At 42.3% G+C, this 22,004-nt stretch overlaps 1 protein-coding gene across 1 annotated transcript in view; it reads left to right on the plus strand.

The window, feature by feature from the left end:
* Positions 1-579: 579 nt before the first annotated feature.
* The window catches only part of MTNR1B (melatonin receptor 1B), a 51,977-nt gene continuing 30,552 nt past the window's right edge, over positions 580-22,004 (plus strand). The window contains exon 1 of the mRNA XM_070751648.1: positions 580-934. Coding sequence (XP_070607749.1) covers positions 694-934 — 241 coding nt within the window. The 5' untranslated portion in view covers positions 580-693. The remainder of the gene's footprint in view (positions 935-22,004) is intronic.

Below are 22,004 nucleotides of genomic sequence, written 5' to 3' on the forward strand. Positions count from 1 at the left end.
TTCCTTTTCCTACCGCCCGACCACGGGCGGTAGGAATAGAATAGAACAGAATAGAATAGAATATTCTCCCTCTTAGGACTGTATGACTGTAACTTGTTGCGTGTATCCTTAAGATTTTTATTAATATTGATTGTTTCCTCATTGCTTATTTGACCCCTATGACAATCATTAAGTGTTGTACCTCATGATTCTTGACAAATGTATCTTTTCTTTTATGTACACTGAGAGCATCTGCACCAAAGACAAATTCCTTGTGTGTCCAATCACACTTGGCCAATAAAGAATTCTATTCTATTCTATGGATGGATGGATGGAGTTTGTGGAGAAAACATTAAATTATTTTTTAAAAAAAAAATTCAAAAAGAAGAAGAGGGCGGAGTTTGGGGGGGGGAGAGCATTCCACTGGCCCTCCACCTAAACCCCGCCTTCTTTCTCCCCTCCCCCTCCTCTTCCTTTCGCGCCTCTTTTGGAGGGAAAAAAAGGGAGGCGGGTCCCGGATTGGGTACGTTGTGAGGGGTGGGAGGAGGGAAGCAACGGCTTATTAAAACCCCTCACGGGGCGGCGAGCGGCGGAGTAGCGCTTCTGAGGGGAGAACGAGAAGGGAGAGAGCCGGTCGCTCCTTCCAATGAGAGGAAGAGGAGGAAGAAGAGGAGGAGCGGGGCTGAGGAAGCGCCGAGGGGTGCTTCAACCGACATGCTGGAGAATGGCTCCCTGAGGAACTGCAGCGGGCTGGCGGGACGAGGAGGACCCTTCGCCTTCCCGGCTTGGCCCCAGCGCGGGGAAGAAGGCGTCGGCGAGGCGTCGGCGGAGCCGAGACCCCGCTGGGTGGTGACGGTGCTGTCCGGAGTGCTGATCTTCACCACCGTCGTCGACGTGGTGGGCAACCTGCTGGTGGTCGTCTCGGTTTTCAAGAACCGCAAGCTCAGGAACGCAGGTGAGGGGAGAGGCGCGCGCATCCTTCGCTCCCCCAGGATGAATCATGTGGCGCGGAGTTCCACCGGGGCCAGAAAGTGGAGGGAGGTGGAGTGGGGAAGAAGAGGCCGGGTCTCTTCTTCTTTGGTTTGGTGGCTCTCCCTCTTGGTGGTGAGAGGTCGGTCCCCTTCTAAAAGGGGAAACTGAGGCTCGGAGAGCGGTGGAGTTTAAGGTTGGGTGCAGAAATCTCGGGCATCTTTCCTGCGAGGAGAAAGAAAGGAAAGGTGGTATTTCATTCGTTCCTGACATTTTTGTTACTATATTTTTACATATAAAAATTCTAAGAAAGATGGATGGATGGAAATAGATAGATAGATAGATAGATAGATAGATAGATAGAAAGAAAGAAAGAAAGACATTGATAGAAAGATAGAATAGAATAGAAACACATATACAATATTTGCTTTCTGTAAAAAAAAAAGTAACCATATATATAGAATACAATAGAAACACACACACATACACAAACATATATGTTTGCTTTCTATAAAAATGTAACCATATATAGAGAATAGAACAGAATAGAATAGAATAGAATTTTATTGGCCAAGTGTGATTGGACACACAAAGAATTTGTCTTTGGTGCATATGCTCTCAGTGTATATATAAAAAAGGTGCATCTGTCAAGAATCACGAGGTACAACACGATGATTGCCATAGGGTACAAATAAGCAATCAGGAAACAATATTAATATAAATCTTAAGGATACAAGCAATAAGTTACAGTCATAAGTGGGAGGAGACGGGTGATAGGAAAGATGAGAAAAATTAGTAGTAATAGTAGTATATGCACACATACACAGAGACAGAGAGAGACACACACACACACACACACATATATTCTACTGTCCTATTGTCCTATGTTATGTTTATACAAACTTACTACTATCCTATATTTGTTAAATAGATGGATAGATAGATGATAGATAATAATAATAATAATAATAATAATAATAATAATAATAATAATTATTATTATTATTATTATTATTATTATTATTATTTATTGGATTTGTATGCCGCCCCTCTCCGTAAACTCGGGGCGGCTAACAACAATGATAAAAACAGCATGTGACAATGCAATAATAAAACAACTAAAAACCCTTATTATAAAACCAAACATACACACAGACATACCATGCATAACTTGTAATGGCCTAGGGGGAAGGAATATCTCAACTCCCCCATGCCTGAATGTCTATGGAGATTCTCAGTCATCCAGGTCACGGTTGCCTTAAAGGTGTTTTTTCAGGAGGTAACTGGACTTTCTTGTGGGTTTTTTTCTTTGAAGACGTTTCGCTTCTCAGCTAAGAAGCTTCCTCAACTCTGAGCTAAAGCAGCTTCTTGAGTGAGAAGTGAAACATCTTCAAAGGGGAAAAAAAACCCAGAAAGTCCAGTTGCCTCTTGAAAAAGTACCTTTGGGTTACAATGCCTCTAACATGGTTTCTAGGCCAACTCTTATCACTACACACACAAAAAAAGACTAGACTTCTTCATTGGCCAAGTATGATTGGACACACAAGGAATTTGTTTTTAGTTTGTTTATTTATTTATTTATTTATTTATTTATTTATTTATTTATTTATTTATTTATTAAATTTGTATGCCGTCCCTCTCCGCAGACTTGGGGCGGCTCACAACAGCAACAGAAAACAATATATAATACAAATTCAATTATTAGAAAGCTAAAAACCCATAATTTAAAAACCATGCACACAACATACCATACATAAACAGTATAGGCCTGGGGAAGATATTTCAGTTCCCCCATGCCTGACGGCAGAGGTGGGTTTTAAGGAGTTTGCGGAAGGCAAGGAGGGTGGGGGCAGTTCTAATCTCAGGGGGGAGCTGGTTCCAGAGTGTGGGGGCCGCCACAGAGAAGGGTCTTCCCCTGGGACCCGCCAAACGACATTGTTTAGTCGACGGGACCCGGAGAAGGCCAACTCTGTGGGACCTAATCGGTCGCTGGTATTCGTGCGGCAGAAGGCGGTCCCGGAGATATTAAGAGTGGGAAGGGATCTTGCAGGTCATCTAGTCCAACCCCCTGCCCAAGCAGGAGACCCTTACATGTATATGTGCTCTCAATATACATAATGAGAATAAAATACATTCATCAAAAATTAAAAGATACAACACTTACTGATAGTCAAGATTACTAATAAACTATCAAATCGTACTAGGAAACAAATAAAAACAGTATAAATTTAAAGATACAAGCAATATGGTTATACCTGTAAGTCATAAGTGGGAAGGCTCTCATCTATCTTTATGTCTATGATTCATTTATCATTTCCTTAATTACTCATTTAGAATCCAAAATTTTAAAAAGTATATTTTCAATTTATTTTAGTTTTAGAAATGAAACGTGCCATTTCTTAATGAATTTCACATGCTGAATTCAAATATAACAATGAAATTTGTTAGTTGACTCTAGTTTTCATGCTGTAGGTTGGACATCACTGGAGATTGTCAAGCCAGTGCAGACCTTGGTGAAAAATTAATGGCTTACCACACTATCTATAAAAGTCTTGATGTTTATGGGAACTTGGGAGGAGTGATTTTCACGAGGGAACAGATGCAGCCCAATGGTTCAAGGACATCCTATGCCACCCACCTGGGTGGAAGCAGAGGAAGGACTTGCCACACTGACACAATCAGAGCGGGCAACGTGACAAGTTTGTGGGTGAGGGACAAGGGATGTGAACTTTATGCTCAGGACTATTAGTTGCAGCTGTCCAACATCTCCCTGCAGTCAGGTGATTCCCATTTGTGAGCTTCATAGCCAACTTCTGACCAGCAAGGTGAATGGAGAAGTTGGCAAGAAGTGACGACTCATGGAGACACAATGTCACATTGGACGGTCATTGGTGATTATCTTAGTATCTTCAAAAGAACTGATGCTGTAAGATCATAGCAAGATCACAGGATGTTTCAATTCAATTCAATGTATTAGATTTGTATGCAGCCCCTGTCTGAAGACTCGGGGCGGCTCACAACAGTAATAAAACAATATTATAGCGAAACAAATCTAATATTAAAAGAAGCATATAAAACCTTATAATATTAAAAAGAAAACAGCACATACATACCAAACATAAACATAAAAATATAAAAAAGCCTGGGGGAAAAGGTGTCTCAGCTCCCCCATGCCTGGCGGTATAGATGGGTCTTGAGTAATTTACGGAAGACAAGAAGGGTGGGGGCAGTTCTAATCTCCAGGGGGAGTTGGTTCCAGAGGGCCAGGGCCACCACAGAGAAGGCTCTTCCCCTGGGGCCCGCCAAACAACATTGTTTAGTCGACGGGACCCGGAGAAAGCCAACTCTGTGGGACCTTATCGGTCGCTGGGATTCGTGCGGTATCAGACGGTTCCGAAGGTACTCTGGTCCACTGCCATGTTTCACCATATGAGTGCATTTCTTAACAATGACGTTGCTGCTGCAGTGGTTGAGTGAGGTCTACCTGTATGAGGAGTGGGTTCCTCCCAGTTTGGACCAGTTCACCCGAACTGGTAGCAACCCGCTGGTAATGTTACAATGAAGTCACCGACCCAGTTCTGTCGATGCTAGTCTGTGGGTCCTGTCATCTTTTTTGTTGTTATTGTTCTCTACTCGGTTGCTGGGTGGGTGTGGCCATGGTGGGCGTGGCCTAGCTGGCTTCCTGCATCATAGGAGGCCATTTTTGCCCTCCCCAGCCTCCGGAGGCGTTCCTCGAGCCTTCAGGTGGGTGAAAATGGCTTCCCCGGGCTCCGGAGGCTCTCTGAAGGCCAGAAGCAAGCCTGTTTCTGGCCTCCTTGAACTTCTGATAGGCTTGTTTTTCATCCTCCATACACAGGAAGGAAAATCTTGCGAGAGGAGGCGAGAGAGAGATTTCTGGTGGGGGGTTTTGCTTCCATGCATGCACAGAAGCAAAAAATTGCCAAAATCTCACATGTGCATCATCTCATGAGATATTGCTTCCTACACATGCGCAGAAGCAAAATCTCACTGGGGTGCATATGCAATGTGGCGAGTACTGGCTAGTAACCCCATAAAGTTTTAATACCACTCTATTACACCCTGGTCAGACCACACCTGGAGTACTGTGTTCAGTTCTGGTCACCACACTTCAAAAAAGACATTAAAACTCTGGAGAAGGTGCAGAAAAGAGCAACCAAAATGATCAGGGGTCCAGAAACCAAGACTTACGAAGAGAGACTGTGGGAACTGGGCATGAATAGCCTAGAGAAAAGGAGGGCCAGAGCGGACATGATAGCAGTCTACAGGTATACGAGGGGTTGCCACAAAGAGGAGGGGATCACTTTATTCTCCAGGGCACCGGAGGGCCGGACGAGGAACAACGGCTGGAAGCTGACCAAAGAGAGATTCAACCTGGAAATAAGGAAGAACTTCCTGACGGTCAGAACAATCAACCAGTGGAACAACCTACCAGCGGATGTTGTGAACTCCAATACTCTGGACATTTTTAAGAGGAAATTGGACTGCCATTTGGCTGGGATACTATAGAGTTCCTGCTTAGGCAGGGGGTTGGACTTGATGACCTGCATGGTCCCTTCCAACTCTAAGAATGAATGAATGAATGAATGAATGAATGAATGAATGAATGAATGAATAAAAGTTAGAACTACAGTAGTTACTTCTGGGGAAGTGTCTTGTTTGGATGACCGCACAAAGCTAACATGTGGCTTTCTTAATTTCCCCTTTCTATCGCCCATTTGTTGTTCTTCAAATATTTATATTGCCATTCACTTCTCAGTCGTTCTGCGTACACAGTCAAACCACTTCCTTGTAGGTCTTTCTGTAGCTCAGTTTTTGCATTAAGAGCATAAGAACATAAGAAGAGCCATGCTGTATCAGGCCAAAGCCCATCAAGTTCAGCATTCTGTGTCACACAGTGGCCCACCAATTGTCCATGAAGATCTTGAGCAGAAAGAGAAGGCAAGACCCTCCCTTTCCCCTGACCCCCCAACAAACGGTACTCAAGGGAATCCTGCCTGTCTCAACCAACATAGAGGCGACACATCGGCATCCGTTTCAATAACCACCGATACACTTGGCATCCATGAATCTGTCTAATGCTGCCTTGAAGCTATCCAGGCTGACAGCTTTCACGACCTCTTCTGGAGGTGAATTCCGTAAACCAACGACTCTCTGGGTGAAGAAATATTTCCCTTTATTTGTCCTCACTTTCTTACCTATGAGCTTTAGCGAGTGCCCCCTCCTCCTAGTATTGTGTGATAGAATAAATAATTTTTCTCTATCCACCTTTTCTATCCCATGCATGATTTTATACACTTCGATCAAGTCACCCGTTAAAAGCCGTCTTTCAAGGCTGAAGAGACCAAGGCGTTGCAACCTGGTATCATAAGGGAGGTGTTCCATTTCCTTTATCATTCTTGTTGCCCTTTTTTGCACCTTGTGCAAGATTTCATTGAAAATAATTTCCTAGAGATCATTCCTAGTTGGGCATAAAACCATACTGCTCCTTACCTAGAGCTCAACATAGATTCTAAAGTCCAGAGCATTTGAGGTGCCTTCTTCCCCACCTGCAATTTTAGTGTCCTTACGAAGCCTAGTGCAATTAGTCCTCACTTAAGAATGGCAATAGGGGTCAGCAACTCTGTTGCTATGCAACATAACCGTAAAATGTGGCATCACCTGACTGCGTCAACTTACAGTGGCAGTTGTGGCAGCCCCAGTTGTCATTGTTAGCCAAATCCTATGCAGCTCCAACTTCCTACTGTCACATGATAGATATTCGCAATCTCTTTGCCAGCTTCCTTATTGACTTTGCTTGTTGGAAGCCAGCAATGAGGATTACAAATGGCAATCACATCACTGCAGGACACTGCAATGTCATAATTGTGAACTTGTTGCCAAGCCCTCTTGCGCGATCTGCTCAGCACTTTTGTAAGTTAGAACATTTGCTAGACACGTGGTCTGTAAATCACATCACTCTTCATTCATCTATAATGCATTCGACGGATGGGTTCACATCACTAGTTTGAGTTAAAAAAAAAACAGCAACTGGGCATTTTTAGACTTCTGTATGCATGGATATAAATAAACATTTATGAGCCCTTTTCAAAATACACATAAAAGAACAGCTTCTATTTCATAGCCTTCCCATGCGCACTGATTGAATTGGGGTGGAAAAAGACAGACAAGGGAAGGGAAGGGTGATTATCTCATCCTATAAAGATGTATTTTGATCTTCCTCCCCCACTTTTTTTTTTACCTTTGAAGTGAATTATCTTCCCATCATTTCTTAGAACTGCGTTTGAAAGTTCTGGCAAAGTTAGAAAAATTAAAACCAGATGGCTATTGCAAGAGAGCTGTGATTGAAGGTGAAACATAGAATGAGGATGGTGTCAGAGATCGCAATAGCATTTAGACTTATATACTGCTTCACAATGCTTTACAGCCCTCTCTAAGCTGTTTACAGACTCAGCATATTGCCCCCAGCAATCATTTTACCAACCTTGGAATTATGGAAAAGCTGAGTCAATCTTGAGCCTACTGAGATTCGATCTGCCAAACTGCTGGCAGCCGGTGATCAGCAGAAGTAGCTTGCAGTACTACACTCTTAACCACTGCACTACCGACGATCCTAGTAACACACCCATAGCAATTAAAACTTCGAGGCAGTTGGATTCCTCAGAAGAACAGATTTATTGGATATGTCATATTGGCACCAACTGGTGAAAACCGACTCTAAATAGGGAAGTACATTGTCCCACACAGGAGCCAATGCATTGAAATCAATTTCTGTATCTTTGTCTCAGAGTCTTCCCATCTTTCTGCAGATTCATGGATGCCAAGTGTATTGGTGGTTATTGAAACAGATGTCTATGTGCCACCTCTATGTTGGTTGAGGCAGGCAGGGTTCCCTTGAGTACCATTTGTTGCGGGTCAGGCGAAAGGGAGGGTCTTGCCTTCTCTTTCTGCTCAAGATCCCCATGGACAATTGGTGGGCCACTGTAGGACACAGAATGCTGGACTCAATGGGCGTTGGCCTGATTCAGCATGGCTCTTCTTAGGTTCTTATGGGTGAGCAGTGTGGTCGGGCAGTAGGAAAACCAAGTAGGATGCTTGGCTGCATAGCTAGAGGTATAGCAAGCAGGAAGAGGGAGATTGTGATCCCCTTATATAGAGCGCTGGTGAGACCACATTTGGAATATTGTGTTCAGTTCTGGAGACCTCACCTACAAAAAGATATTGACAAAATTGAACGGGCCCAAAGACGGGCTACAAGAATGGTGAAAGGTCTTAAGCATAAAATGGATCAGGAAAGACTTCATGAACTCAATCTGTATAGCCTGGAGGACAGAAGGAAAAGGGGGGACATGATCGAAACATTTAAATATGTTAAAGGGTTAAATAAGGTTCAGGATGGAAGTGTTTTTAATAGGAAAGTGAACACAAGAACAAGGGGACACAATCTGAAGTTAGTTGGGGGAAGGATCAAAAGCAACATGAGAAAATATTATTTTACTGAAAGAGTAGTAGATGCTTGGAACAAACTTCCAGCAGACGTGGTTGGTAAATCCACAGTAACTGAATTTAAACATGCCTGGGATAAACATAGATCCATTGTAAGATAAAATACAGGAAATAGTCTAAGGGCAGACTAGATGGACCATGACGTTTTTTTCTGCCGTCAGTCTTCTATGTTTCTATGTTTCTTATGTTCAGTTAACTATGAGCAAAACAACCCTCTATAAGTCTTCCCTAGTTTGTTTATCCATGTCTTTGAATGCTACTATGCCTGTTCTTTGCTACCATGCCATTTTCAGCAAGTAATGCTCCACAGTTGCTGAAGAAAAGCAAAGTTCTTTGCCATTCACATATTGCGAGCCTTCGAGGCATTCTGCACAAGGTTGACTGCTGAGGTTTTTACATTGAATCAATAGCTAAGTGCTGCACATTACGGTGAGCTGTTGCCTTAAATGCTCCCATGTCTGGTTTATGAGGAAGGGATTTAGCCCTTCAGGAGTTTTAAGGAGGAAGGCATTTTGTAATTTCGCAGAGCTCTTTCATATGATGTTCAGGTTGACACTTGATCTTTCCTATTAATCTTTGCACTCACTGGTTGAATTATACCCATTCTGACCCTCACAGATTCTGAGCTATTAACAGTTTATGCAGTATGGTTTGCTGGTGTACCCAGTTGATCCACCAGTGACAGTTGGAACTACCGGTGGCAGAATTGCCATATCTTTCAGGGTATTAGATGCATCGAAGTATAAGATGCACTTTAGTTTTGGGGGAGTAAAATAAGGGGGGAAATCTACCTACTAGAAATGTAGAAACATAGAATCATAGAATATTGAGGGCAGAAAAAGACCTCATGGTCCATCTAGTCTGCCCTTATTCTATTTCCTGTATTTTATCTTAGGATGGATCTATGTTTATCCCAGGCATGTTTAAATTCAGTTACTGTGGATTTACCAACCACGTCTGCTGGAAGTTTGTTCCAAGGATCTACTACTCTTTCAATAAAATAATATTTTCTCACGTTGCTTCTGATCTTTCCCCCAACTAACTTCAGATTGTGACCCCTTGTTCTTATGTTCACTTTCCTATTAAAAGCACTTCTCTCCTGAACCTTATTTAACGCAACGTGGCCTCCAGAAAGGACGTCTTCGTGACGTCAAAGCTCCGCCCATGAAATTCCCTATTGGGATTCCCCACCGCCATTTCAGCCTCCAGATCGGCCGATAACGCCACTGCCGATTGCAAAAATGTCACTCCGCCGGGCGCCGCCACCCAGATGTAACCTTCTGAAACAGCCGGGCGCTTCTCAGCGGCCTCCAGAGCCCGAACCAGAACCTTTGCCGAACTTCCGGGTTTGGCATTTGGGAAAACGCCAAGAAGCCCCCCGGCTTTCTCAGAAGGTGACAGCCGGGCAGCGGCGCTTCTTGGCGGCCTCCCGAACCCGAAAAGTTTGGGTTCAGGTTCAGGAGAACGCCGAGAAGCCCCCTGGCTGTTTTAAAAGGTGACAGCCGGGCAGCGGCGCCCAGCGGAGTGCCATTTTGCGATCTGCGGTGGGTTCGTAAGCCGGAAAAAGTTCGTAACCAGAGGCAAAAAATTTCCAGGGGATATTCATAGTAAAATATATCTATGAAAGAATAGAAAAGAAGATATGGTAATAGAACATATCAATGAAAGAATAGAAGAAGAGATATAAGAATAGAAGAAAGGAATAGGAGATATAGGAGAGCAATAGGACAGGGGACGGAAGGCACTCTAGTGCACTTGTACTCGCCCCTTACTGACCTCTTAGGAATCTGGATAGGTCAACTGTAGATAATCTAAGGGTAAAGTGTTGGGGGTTTGGGGATGACACTATGGAGTCCGGTAATGAGTTCCACGCTTTGACAACTTGGTTACTGAAGTCATATTTTTTACAGTCAAGTTTGGAGTGGTTAATATTAAGTTTAAATCTGCTGTGTGCTCTTGTGTTGTTGTGGTTGAAGCTGAAGTAGTCGCCGACAGGCAGGACGTTGCTTTAGCAATGTTTTAGCCTCCAGTCCCCTAACCTCCCAGAGCTTTATATAATCTTTAAGGAAAGCACAATGTTCCCTTGGGGTTCAAAGCATCAACATGGCCAATAACTTTGCTTCCCAACTCCAGAATTTGGGGGGAGCCAGAAGTCACACTTCTCACTCCACCAAGCAGCCTGCCTAGACCTAGGCTTATCTTCAGGAACATCCCTTTTCTTGGGGGAATTTTGTCACCATGGTTAATTAGCAGATTCCTCTTTTCCTAAGGAAATTTTATGGCTTTTTGTTCAGCAACACGAGCGCTCTAGCTGAGCCCTCTGGGGAGCCCAGGGAAAGCAAATCAGAGCAGTGGGTGGTCTTTCATCAGGCTCTCAGGAAATACAATCAGACAGAGTTGAGAATGAGAAAAGAGATCTCAATCTGCTGATTGTCAGTATATTGAGGGAATTGAAGCGAGATCCCAAGCAGATTTATTTTATTTTATTTATTTATTTTGTCCGATACACAATGAGGGTTTTAGTGGGTATATATCTATATACACATAGTAAAATACATGATGAAGGTTATAGAGGAGATACTCATAGTAAAATATATTTAAGAAAGAATAGAAAAGAAGATATAGTAATAGAACATATCAATGAAAGAATAGAAGAAGAGATATAGGAATAGAAGAAAGGTATAGGAGATATAGGAGAGCAATAGGACAGGGGACGGAAGGCACTCTAGTGCACTTGTACTCGCCCCTTACTGACCTCTTAGGAATCTGGATCGGTCAACCCTAGATAATCTAAGGGTAAAGTGTTGGGGGTTTGGGGATGACACTATGGAGTTCCACGCTTCGACAACTCAGTTACTGAAGTCATATTTTTTACAGTCAAGTTTGGAGCAGTTAATATTAAGTTTAAAACTGTTGTGTGCTCTTTTGTTGTGGTGGTTGAAGCTGAAGTAGTCGCCGACAGGCAGGACATTACAGCATATGATCTTGTGGGCAATACTTAGATCTTGTTTAAGGCGTTTTAGTTCTAAACTTTCTAGGCCCAGGATTGAAAGTCTAGTCTCGTAGGGTATTCTATTTCGAGTGGAGGAGTGAAGGGCTCTTCTGGTGAAGTATCTTTGGACATTTTCAAGGGTGTTAATGTCTGAGATGCAATATGAGTTCCAAACAGATGAGCTGTATTCGAGGATGGGTCTGGCAAAAGTTTTGTAAGCTCTGGTAAGTAGTGTGAGATTGCCAGAGCAGAAGCTACGTAGGATTAGGTTTACAACTCTTGAAGCCTTCTTGGCTATATTGTTGCAGTGGGCTTTGGCACTTAAATCTTTTGTTATTAGTATACGAAGGTCTTTAACCGAGTGGGGATTATCTGTGATAATTTGATTATTCAGTTCGTATTTGGAGTTCAGATTCTTCTTCCCAATGTGTAGGACAGAGCATTTGCTAGTTGAGATTTCAGTGGACAAAAACAGCTGTGAGCTTTGGCTGCGAACATGAGGAGATTCATCACCTCTCCCTCTACAGAGCATATGTTGGCAATCACCAACCATTAAGGAGTAGCAAATGTCTTATGATAGAAGTTGTTATGGACAACAGCCTGGAGTAATTGCTAAAGTAAGGGCAGGACTATTCATTCAGCTTACAAGGCTCATTGATTTTAATGGGACATAATGTTCAACCTTCAGCCTGTTTGATGCATCAAAGTTCAGTTACCAAGCAGCATCAGACAACGATATATACATATATATATATATATGTCACATGTTTTTTTGCTGAATTTAAAAATTAAGGGAGACTAGGATAGATCTATTTCAGCCTTATTTTGGCCTCATCAACTAGCCATACCCACTGGGACTTGAACCTGCAACCTTTGCCTTATATATATGACGGTCTTGGTATATTCGGGTTTCTTCCCGTGTAGGATTTGGAAATTTCTGGCGACGTTTCGACGAGGTCCCACTCGTCATCTTCAGGCTGGTGTTTCTGTCCAGGTGGGAGTGGCTTAACAATCATGTGACCATGGGGAGTGGCTTAAAGGTGATGTGACTGGTTGGGAGTGGCTTACCGACCAAGATACGTTTTCAAATAGCTGCTTGGACTCTTTTTCAGTTGATTAAGTCACATTATTTGAATATCCACAAAAAGGACAAATGATAGCATGATTTGTTGAGGAGCACAGTAACATTTAAGGTTTTGTACTGAACCCACCAGGTTCAGTATGATAACAGATTAGGCAAGTAGCTCAATTTTCTTTAATTGCTATAAAAGTTCAGTCCTAGATAATGATTTAAATGATTAAAGCATTTATGGATAAAAATATACCATTTAATTATTTCCTATTTTAAAAGTAATTAAGGATCATACTAATGTACTAGAGAACGAATGACAATTAAAAAAGCTATTAAGTATTCAATAAATAGTGCATAAATTTACTACTCCCACTGCGTTCCCCCTCCCATGGGGGAAGCAGGCCATTACTGGTGGGTTCCTCCCAGTTTGGACCGGACCGCCCAAACTGTTTGAAACCTGTTGATGACATCACTAAAATGGATTAGGCAGTGCCGGTCTATGTGCGCCACCATGGTTTTTTTTTTAAATGTGATATTTTTTTCCTGTTCGGAAGGTTTCTCCTGTTCAGCTTCTTGGAAAAAGGCCTGCCTGCCTGCCCCTGGGTTAATACTAGCCTTTACTCCTTCCTTCCTTCCTTACCTACCTACCGACCTACCTACCTACTTACTTACTTACTTACTTACTTACTTACTTACTTACTTATTTATATACACAATTAGAGTTTTAGTGGGTATATATATAGATATACACAAACACATAATAAAATACATGATGAAGGTTACAGAGGAGATACTCATAGTAAAATATATCTAAGAAAGAATAGAAAAGAAGATAAAGTAATATAGAACATATCAATGAAAGAATAGAAGAAGAGATATAGGAATAGAAGAAAGGTATAGGAGATACAGTAGGAGAGCAATAGGACAGGGGACGGAAGGCACTCTAGTGCACTTGTACTCACCCCTTACTGACCCCCTTCATCCGAAGCACAGCTGATCAGCTCTACAGCTGTGATTAGGGCTGATTCCAGCTACTGACCATGTGTGGAAGCAAAATTGCATAAGGGGAGTGAGGGCGCCCGCACAAAACTTTGCAATGTGAATTGGTAGGGAAGGTAAGTAGAGCCCATCCTTGACTTGGTTGTTTTCTAGAGTGAGTTGCAAACCTGAATAATCTAAAACAATTAGATCAAAGATGTATCGCATTTACCATGCATTTTTTTGTGGTTGGTTGCCAGAGAAAATCCTGGTAGAGGATCCCAAGAGACTATTAACCTTCTGCAGGTTTCCTTCCTTCTTTCCTTTCCTTTCCTTTCCTTCCTTCCTTTTGCATTTTCCCCTTTCTCCTTAGGTTTTTTTATCTTCCTTCTTCTTGAGAACCTTCCTTCCTTCCTTCCTCGCTTCTTCTTGCATTTCATTTTCTCTTACTTTCTTTTTATCATCCTTCGTCTTGAGCTCCTTTGTTCCTCCCTCCCTTCCTTCTTTTTGAATTTCATTTTCCCTTTCTCTTTTGTTTCTTCAGCTAGAGCTCCTTTTGCATTTTTCTCTTTCTCCTTAGTTTCTTTTTATCTTCCTTCATCTTGAGCACCTTCCTTCCTCCCTCCCTCATTTCCTTCCTTCCTTCTTTCTTTCTTTCCTAGACGTTCTACTAACATTTTGCTTTATTTTTTGCTTTATCGTTGCCTTGACTTTAATTTAATTTATTTATTTATTATTTAGATTTGTATGCCGCCCCTCTCCGCGGACTCGGTAATTATAAGTGAATTACACCAAAGTTGATAACTCTCATGTGAATTTAAACTTTGGATTGTAGTTCTTTACTCACAGTATCTGGGAGTAATCCTCATTACTTCTCTGTAGCTATGGGTAGAACTGCAGTACATAAATAAATACATAAGATAGCCATGTCCATCCACTCCATAAAATACTTTCAAAATCTGAAGCCTTTTATCTGATCCATATTTTAGTCTTAAATTTGATAAATGGCTTAAGGCTGTGCATGCACATCCTTGACTTATGACTGGTAATTTCATGACTGCTTGATCTCAATGATATCTCGAAATGGGTTCTTTATGGCTCATAAAGCTTTAAAACTCATTGGAAAACTTTATGCCAGTGTTATGACTGCATTGCAGGCACTTGGCAACCTGTTCACATTTGCAACCAGTTTGGCAAGGCCCCTGCAATTTCCATTTGCAATCTACTTCTCTGGCTTCCTTGGAAAATCAATGGGAAAGCTGGCTAGGAAGGTTGCAAGCAGAGGACATTGAATTGGAGGTCAATTCTTCCAGTGCTCCAAGGTATTTCTCCTCCTCTCCATATAGCAGTGCCAGGGGGACCATGTGACATTGCTATTTTGAGCAGTGTACGGTGGAATGCCAACATTGTGAGCCTTTCAAAATTATGAGAATGGCTCAGAAGGCTCAGAAGAATGACGTTTGCTTGACCTAATCACTGTCTCTCTGACAAGTCTTGCTCAAAGGACCGTTGGCATTAGGGGAAAGATATATTAGCTTGATCTCATGAGATAATCAATATAAATGCTGCAATTAGGACAGGCCTAAAGAGCTCTTGGTTCTAACTTTTGTCCAACTCCATCATTCAGTTTGCCCTGATGGGTAGTGTTGGTGTAAGGGTTAAATTGAACCATAAGGAATGTTGAGCACCAAAGAATGGAGGCCTTTGAACTCTGGTGCTGGAGAAGACCCCTCTGAGTCCCTTGGACTGCAAGACGATCCAACTGGTCAGTCTTAGAGGAGATCAAACCTGACTGCTCTTTAGAGGGCCAGATCCTGAAGATGAAACTCAAATACTTTGGCCACCTAATGAGAAGGAAGGACTCACTGGAGAAGAGCCTAATGCTGGGAACGATTGAGGGCAAAAGGGGATGACAGCATGAAGTGGCTGGCTGGCTGGAGTCACTAAAACAGTTGGCGTGAGCTTAAATGGATTCCAGGTGGATGGTAGAGGACAGGAAAGCTTGGAGGAATGTCCATGGAGTCGTGATGGATCGGACACGACTTTGCAACTAACAACAGCAGCAAAGGGGAAAATATTATTTAAAATGTCTTGGCATCCTTGATTGTGATTAGGCAAACAACCCAAATAATTGACAGAATACAAAGTGATTAAGATTCATGATCCAAAATATTAATCAGCTTCCTTGATTTGGGACATCTGTTTCCATTTTTCCAGGGCTGAATATTAAATGTATAATGATTAAGTGAGTCGATCTCACTCAGTGAATAACATTTTTTGAGCCCTCATTCAAGAATAGTTAGAAGGAAATTCTTCCAGATTTGATGATGGGGAGGCTGATTTCAATCTCACAATGTCTCTTTTTTTAGAAATGAAGCACTTTCTGCAATCTCTTAAAACCTGACCGGTGTAAAATTAAAACATGAAAGAATGTTAATATTTTACAAAAATTAATGGGGCATAAGAGAATTACATCCTCAGTTGTAAAATGAAGATGAACAGGGAAGATGTAAGAGCACGAAAAACACAAAGGAAAGGAATCATTTTGCAAATCTATCTTCATCTTAAAAATGAAATGAGCAATTATGCCTTACCTTGTGAAGTTTTGGGATGAGCAAGCATAACAAAACATAAAACTCGATCCTTAATAACCCTAATGTTTTTCTTAGAATTGCTTGGTAAAGATGACATAATTACTGAATATTAATATACATTTGCCTTTAATGCTGACATTCTAGTTTGTGTGTGTGTGTATTGGTTTCTCTGTCGAATCTCTGTCGAATCATCCTGGTACAGTATTCCCAAATATGGGAGGAAGTATTTGGGAATACCAGGGTGAATCAACGTTCTGTTTCTCGGTACGAAACCTTCAACAAACATGAAGCAGAATTGTTGTGGTGTAGGAATGTGGATTAGCCAGACAATGACTCAGACTTAGTATCAATGTATATACAACAATATTATTATTTACAAATATACAGAATCAACAATATACAGTAATACTCTAATAGTTACAAACCATGCACACAGCAAGAATACAGGTCATGGCAAAATATATCTCTAACAAAGTAACTCCCTGCAAAGGGAATGGTGTTGGCGCCCTCTTATGGCCAATCAGTAATATTTCCTTAAAGGTACAGTCTTTATTTTTATACAAACTAACATAGTTAGCTACTGTATGTCAACACCCAAGTAGGTCACGTTCTATATACTAACAATAACAAACATAGCCCTTCCCTTGTACAAGCTGATTTGGAAGCGAGCCTGTAACCTAGAGGTTAATATCCTGCCTTGCGGGCAGAAGTCTAGTGGTTCAAATCCCGGCAAGGGTATGTCTAGCTGAAGAGAGCAAAAGAGCTTGAAATGGATCTATACTACTCTCCCTTCCTTTTCATTTAACAGCCAAAAAATATGTTACATATTTACTTACAGATATATGTAAACATTTAAATATGTAAATATGCAATTTAAATATGCAAATCCAGAGCATGACACCATGGTCTTTCAAGACTGAAGGATGCCAATGCAAAAAAAAAAATTACCTTTTTACTTATATATGTATATATACACATATACAGTACATATACATACATACACTTTCTTGTGTATGTGCTACAATAAATGTATTAAAGATGCTATGAAACCTTTCGCTTTTATTTACTCAGCTTATTTTTATTGCTATATTCAATCCAATCGGCTCTATGTTTTGTCATTTTCAGTTCCTTCCTCCCTCCCTAAACAATAGTTTATTCCCAAGTGCATCCTGCTGTTATCCAAATAGATTGCACAGCTGAATAATAATAATGTCTCTGCTGATCATGAACATTATTATTGATTTTTTTTCTAAAAAGAAAAAGAAATCTTAGTGAAGAACCAAAAAAATCCCCCTCCCACTTCTACCTAGGCAGGGACCCTATTTAATTAATTAATTAATCAATCAATCAGTCAGTCAAGTACGTATTGGTAGTATACAAAGATATAACAATGTTTTTATGCACGATACCAGTAAGAGAGAAATATTAGGACAGGAGATGCCCCAGTTCGGGTGTACTGTTAGCAACAGCTGCCGGTGGTTCACAAATCTGCTTCAATGGGGTAATTCAGTCACAACATCATTGAGGTGGAACACATTTCAGCAGCTTTGAAGAACCCTAAATATTGCTTCTTTTTACTCTCATCATCACAACAAAAGGCCTGAAAACAGACACACATACATGTGCGCTCTCACAAACACATAAACTCCATCTATTCTCATCTCATGGCTCTCTGACTCTTGACTCATATATTCTGTTAGCTGATGACCTTATGAGCCTGTGGGGAATGAGAACCACATGTGAATACAGTGGCACCTCTACTTACGAACTTTATTCATCCTGTGACCAGGTTCTTAAGTAGAAAAGTTTGTAAGAAGAAGCTATTTTTCCCATAGGAATCAATGTAAAAGCAAATAATGCGTGCGATTGGGGAAACCACAGGGAGAGTGGAGGCCCTGTTTCCTCCCAGGAGATTCCTTGAGAGATCCCATGGAGGCTTCTCCCTGCCTTTTCAAGCCCTGTTTCCTCCCAGGAGATTCCTAGAGAGGCCCCACGGAGGCTTCTCCCTGCCTTTTCCAGCCCTGTTTCCTCCCAGGAGATTCCTAGAGAGGCCCCACGGAGGCTTCTTCCTGCCTTTTCCAGCCCTGTTTCCTCCCAGGAGATGATGATGATGATGATGATGATGATGATGATGATTATTATTATTATTATTATTATTATTATTATTATTATTATTTAGATTTGAATGCCGCCCTTCTCCGTAGACCCCACAGAGACTTCTCCCTGCCTTTTTCGGTTACAGTTTCGGGAGTTCGGGTTGTAAGTGGAAAGTTGCTCTTGAGAAGAGGCAAAAAAATCTTGAACATCCAGTTCTTATCTAAAAAGTTCGTAAGTAGAGGCGTTCTTAGGTAGAGGTACCACTGTATTGTTAAAGGTTCTGTATCGGAGACTCAGTATTGGGTTCCTACCAATACGGGCCACACTGTAGCTCCAGTAGGGAAAATGAAGCTGCACATGCAGGTCCACATCCCTGCCGCTCACGCTCATGCACACGAGCGAGATTTTGCTTCTGCGCATGGGCAGGAAACAAAATATTGGGAGGAAACACGCTTGCAACTGAGATTTCATTCTATACGCACAATACTGGAAACAGGGAAAAACCCCAACCGTTTTATCTCTTTTGATTAAAATAATGGAATGTGCAGAAATGTCCAAGCTAACAATGGAACTGCAAAACAAGGATGAGACAGATCTCTATAAAGCATGGGACAAATGGTACCATTGGTTAAAAAAAAGAAATTACTTAAAAATTATACATCAAGAAAAATGTCCAACTAAAACAACGTGTAAAACCAGTAAACAACGACATGAATCATAATACCAAATTGAAACGATAAAATGTAAACATCGATCGACACAAATTTTGAACTACAAAGAAACTGAATGAACAAACTCATAAATCACTGATAAATGATGGCACTAGCAACTACGTCAAATACATATGGATAAAACTTCAGGAAAATCTATATCACCTGTTCTGTCTGGGTGCCCCCAGACTTCAACACCAACTGGAAAAAGCAGCCAGACATGCTGGTAGAAACAAAAGCACTTTATAATTTGAAAATAAACACAGAGGAAAACCTGTTCTTCCCCACAGGCAGGCTATGAGCCTTCACAGCAGACCTCTTGCTGGCACACCCACCTTTTCCCCTCAAGGTTTCAGTATTCAAAGGCACAAGCCAGAATTCCAAGACGCCAAAGATCACAGCCAGGTCTCACGACTCCCAAAGATAATTCTCCACAAACCAGGAAGGGTGGGTCTGCCTTTTTAGCCTTTCCGGAGAGCACCACACCCAAACCCAGCTGTTGCCCATTCAGTGCTTGAAGTACCTGGCTAATTGTCCCCTTCGTTGGATTGCCCTTCTCTGCCGGAAATCTATTATTCCTTGTGCCTGGTCATCTAAAGAATCCAGGCTGCTTGCTGGGGAGAGCTCCCCCTCGGGCTGAGATTCCTCCTCCTCGTCTGCCTGAACCTCCTCCTCCTCTCCCTCCTGTTCCTCATCCTCCCCCCCTGAGCAGAGAGCCGGCAGAGGGTCAGCCGTTCCCTGTTCCTCATCCTCCCCCTCTGAGCTCTATTTTTCCATTCTTCCTCCTCTTGTATTTCTTTCCCTTCTTTCTAAATCCCTTTCCTTTTCTTTCCCTCTCCTTCCCCAATCACGCATGCTATATAAGAAAATTATAATGCTAGAATATACATTATATATATTCCCTTTATTTTTCTGTACCCTGTTTTTAATGTATATAACCAATAAACATTTTTTAAAAAAAAAAGGGATTTCATTGGTTTTTTGCTTCCGCACATGCACGGAAGCAAAATAAATAGCCGAAATCTCGCTATTTTACACATCCCCTCATGAGACTTTGCTTCCTGCGCATGCACAGAAGTAAAATCTCACTCAGGAACGCAGGGGCGTGCACCAGGGTCACAGACCTCTGCCGGAAGTGCGCTGGTAATGGCAGGAGCCTTCACTGCAGAGACTGTGATTTGTGGGTTAAAGCAAAAGCAAATAAGGTTAGAACATAAAAGAAGGAGGCCCATAGCAACAATCTGTGATTACTTTTTTTTTATAAGTTAATTTTCCCACCCTATCCATTCTTTTTCCTAACTCCCATGTCTTTAAAAATCACAAATGTGTTTTTGTATTTGTTTTTGTTTTTTTAAAAAAATAGCAGGATCTGCCATGAAAGCAAACTGGCTGGAAAATGGTGCATAGGGGATTCCTGCTGCAAGTTTCCCTTGCACCCTCTTCGTGTTCTATTTGATTAACTTTGGGGGGGAAAAGATGTGAAATTAATCATACCAGACAAGGCAGCCCTTAACTCCTACTCCAGGGCTGCATCCATCAACTCAGAAAGTTACGCTGCTGAACAAAATGATGGATGGTGCCACCGAGATCATCTTTATCTTTGTCCCTGAGACTGACACCAGGAACTGGGATTTGAAAATGGTGGGCTGTTAGAAAATAATTTTGGTTTTAGCAGCTAATACAGTGATACCTCGTCTTACAAATGCCTCGTCATACAAACTTTTCGAGATACAAACCTGGGGTTTAAGATTTTTTTGCCTCTTCTTACAAACTATTTTCACCTTACAAACCCACTGGGATGCATCGCCTCCAGACTTCCATTGCCAGCGAAGTGCCCGTTTGTGCACTGGTGGGATTCCCCTGAGGCTCCCCTCCATAGGAAACCCCACCTCCGGACTTCCATGTTTTTGTGATGCTGCAGGGGAATCCCAGCAGGGGAATCCCAGGATCGCAAAAACGGGCGCTTCGCTGGCAACGGAAGTCTGGAGGTGGGGTTTCCCAGCGAGGGGAGCCTCAGTGAAATCGCAGCATCGCAAAAACGCAGAGATCCGGAGGTGGGGTTTCGAGGACTTCAGTGTTTTTGCGATGCTGTGTTTTCACTGATGTTCCCTTCACTGGGAAACCCCACCTCTGGACTTCCGTTGCCAGCAAAGCACTCATTTTTGCGATGCTGGTATTCCCCTGCTGGTATTCCCTTGCAGCATGGCAAAAACACAGAAGTCCGGAGCTGGGGTTTCCCATGGAGGGGAGCCTCAGGGGAATCCCAGCAGCACAAAAACGGGCGCTTCGGCTGGCAAAAGGGGTGAATTTTGGGCTTGCACGCATTAATCACTTTTCCATTGATTCCTATGGGAAACATTGTTTCATCTTACAAACTTTTCACCTTAAGAACCTCGTCCCGGAACCAATTAAGTTTTAAGACAAGGTATCACTGTATATGTTTGGAGCAAGAGCTCCATCCACTCATCATACCTTAAGGCAGTGCTTCTCAATTATTTTCTGTTACACACAGCCCAAGGAGGAAGTAAACATTTCTCATACACACACCCAATTCTCCGTCACAACTGTAAATAGTATCACGGCTTGACCTGCCCAGCCTGCCACCCTCCAAATTGCGCCCCACTGCCAGACGCACGTCCTACGTGACATTTGTACCTGTGACCAGACAAGTGACCAGATTTTAAGACTAGGAAAGAGGGACACCATTGAGCGGGGGGGGGGGGGGGTTTATCTCTCTCTCTTCCTTCCTCTCCTTTTTCTCTCTCTCTTCCTCCCTTTCTCTCTCTTGCTCTCTCTCTCTCTCTTTCTTGCTTTCTCTCTCTCTCTCTCTTGCTATCTCTCTTTTTCTCTCCCCCCTCTTTCTCTCTCTCTTTCTCATTCTCTCTCTCCCTTTCTCACTTTTTCTCTCTCCCTCCCTCTATCTCTTTTTCTCTCTCTTGCTTTCTCTCTCTCTCTTGCTCTCTCTCTCTCTCTCTTGCTCTCTCTCTTGCTGTCTCTCATCCTTTCTTCTCTCTCTCTCTCTCACTCTCCATCGGTGGTGGGCTCCTGCGCTGCCTTCTCTCACCTGCTTCCAAGGCGAGTAACGCTGG

Source organism: Erythrolamprus reginae, chromosome 4 (assembly GCF_031021105.1).
Source record: "Erythrolamprus reginae isolate rEryReg1 chromosome 4, rEryReg1.hap1, whole genome shotgun sequence".
Taxonomy (NCBI): domain Eukaryota; kingdom Metazoa; phylum Chordata; class Lepidosauria; order Squamata; family Dipsadidae; genus Erythrolamprus; species Erythrolamprus reginae.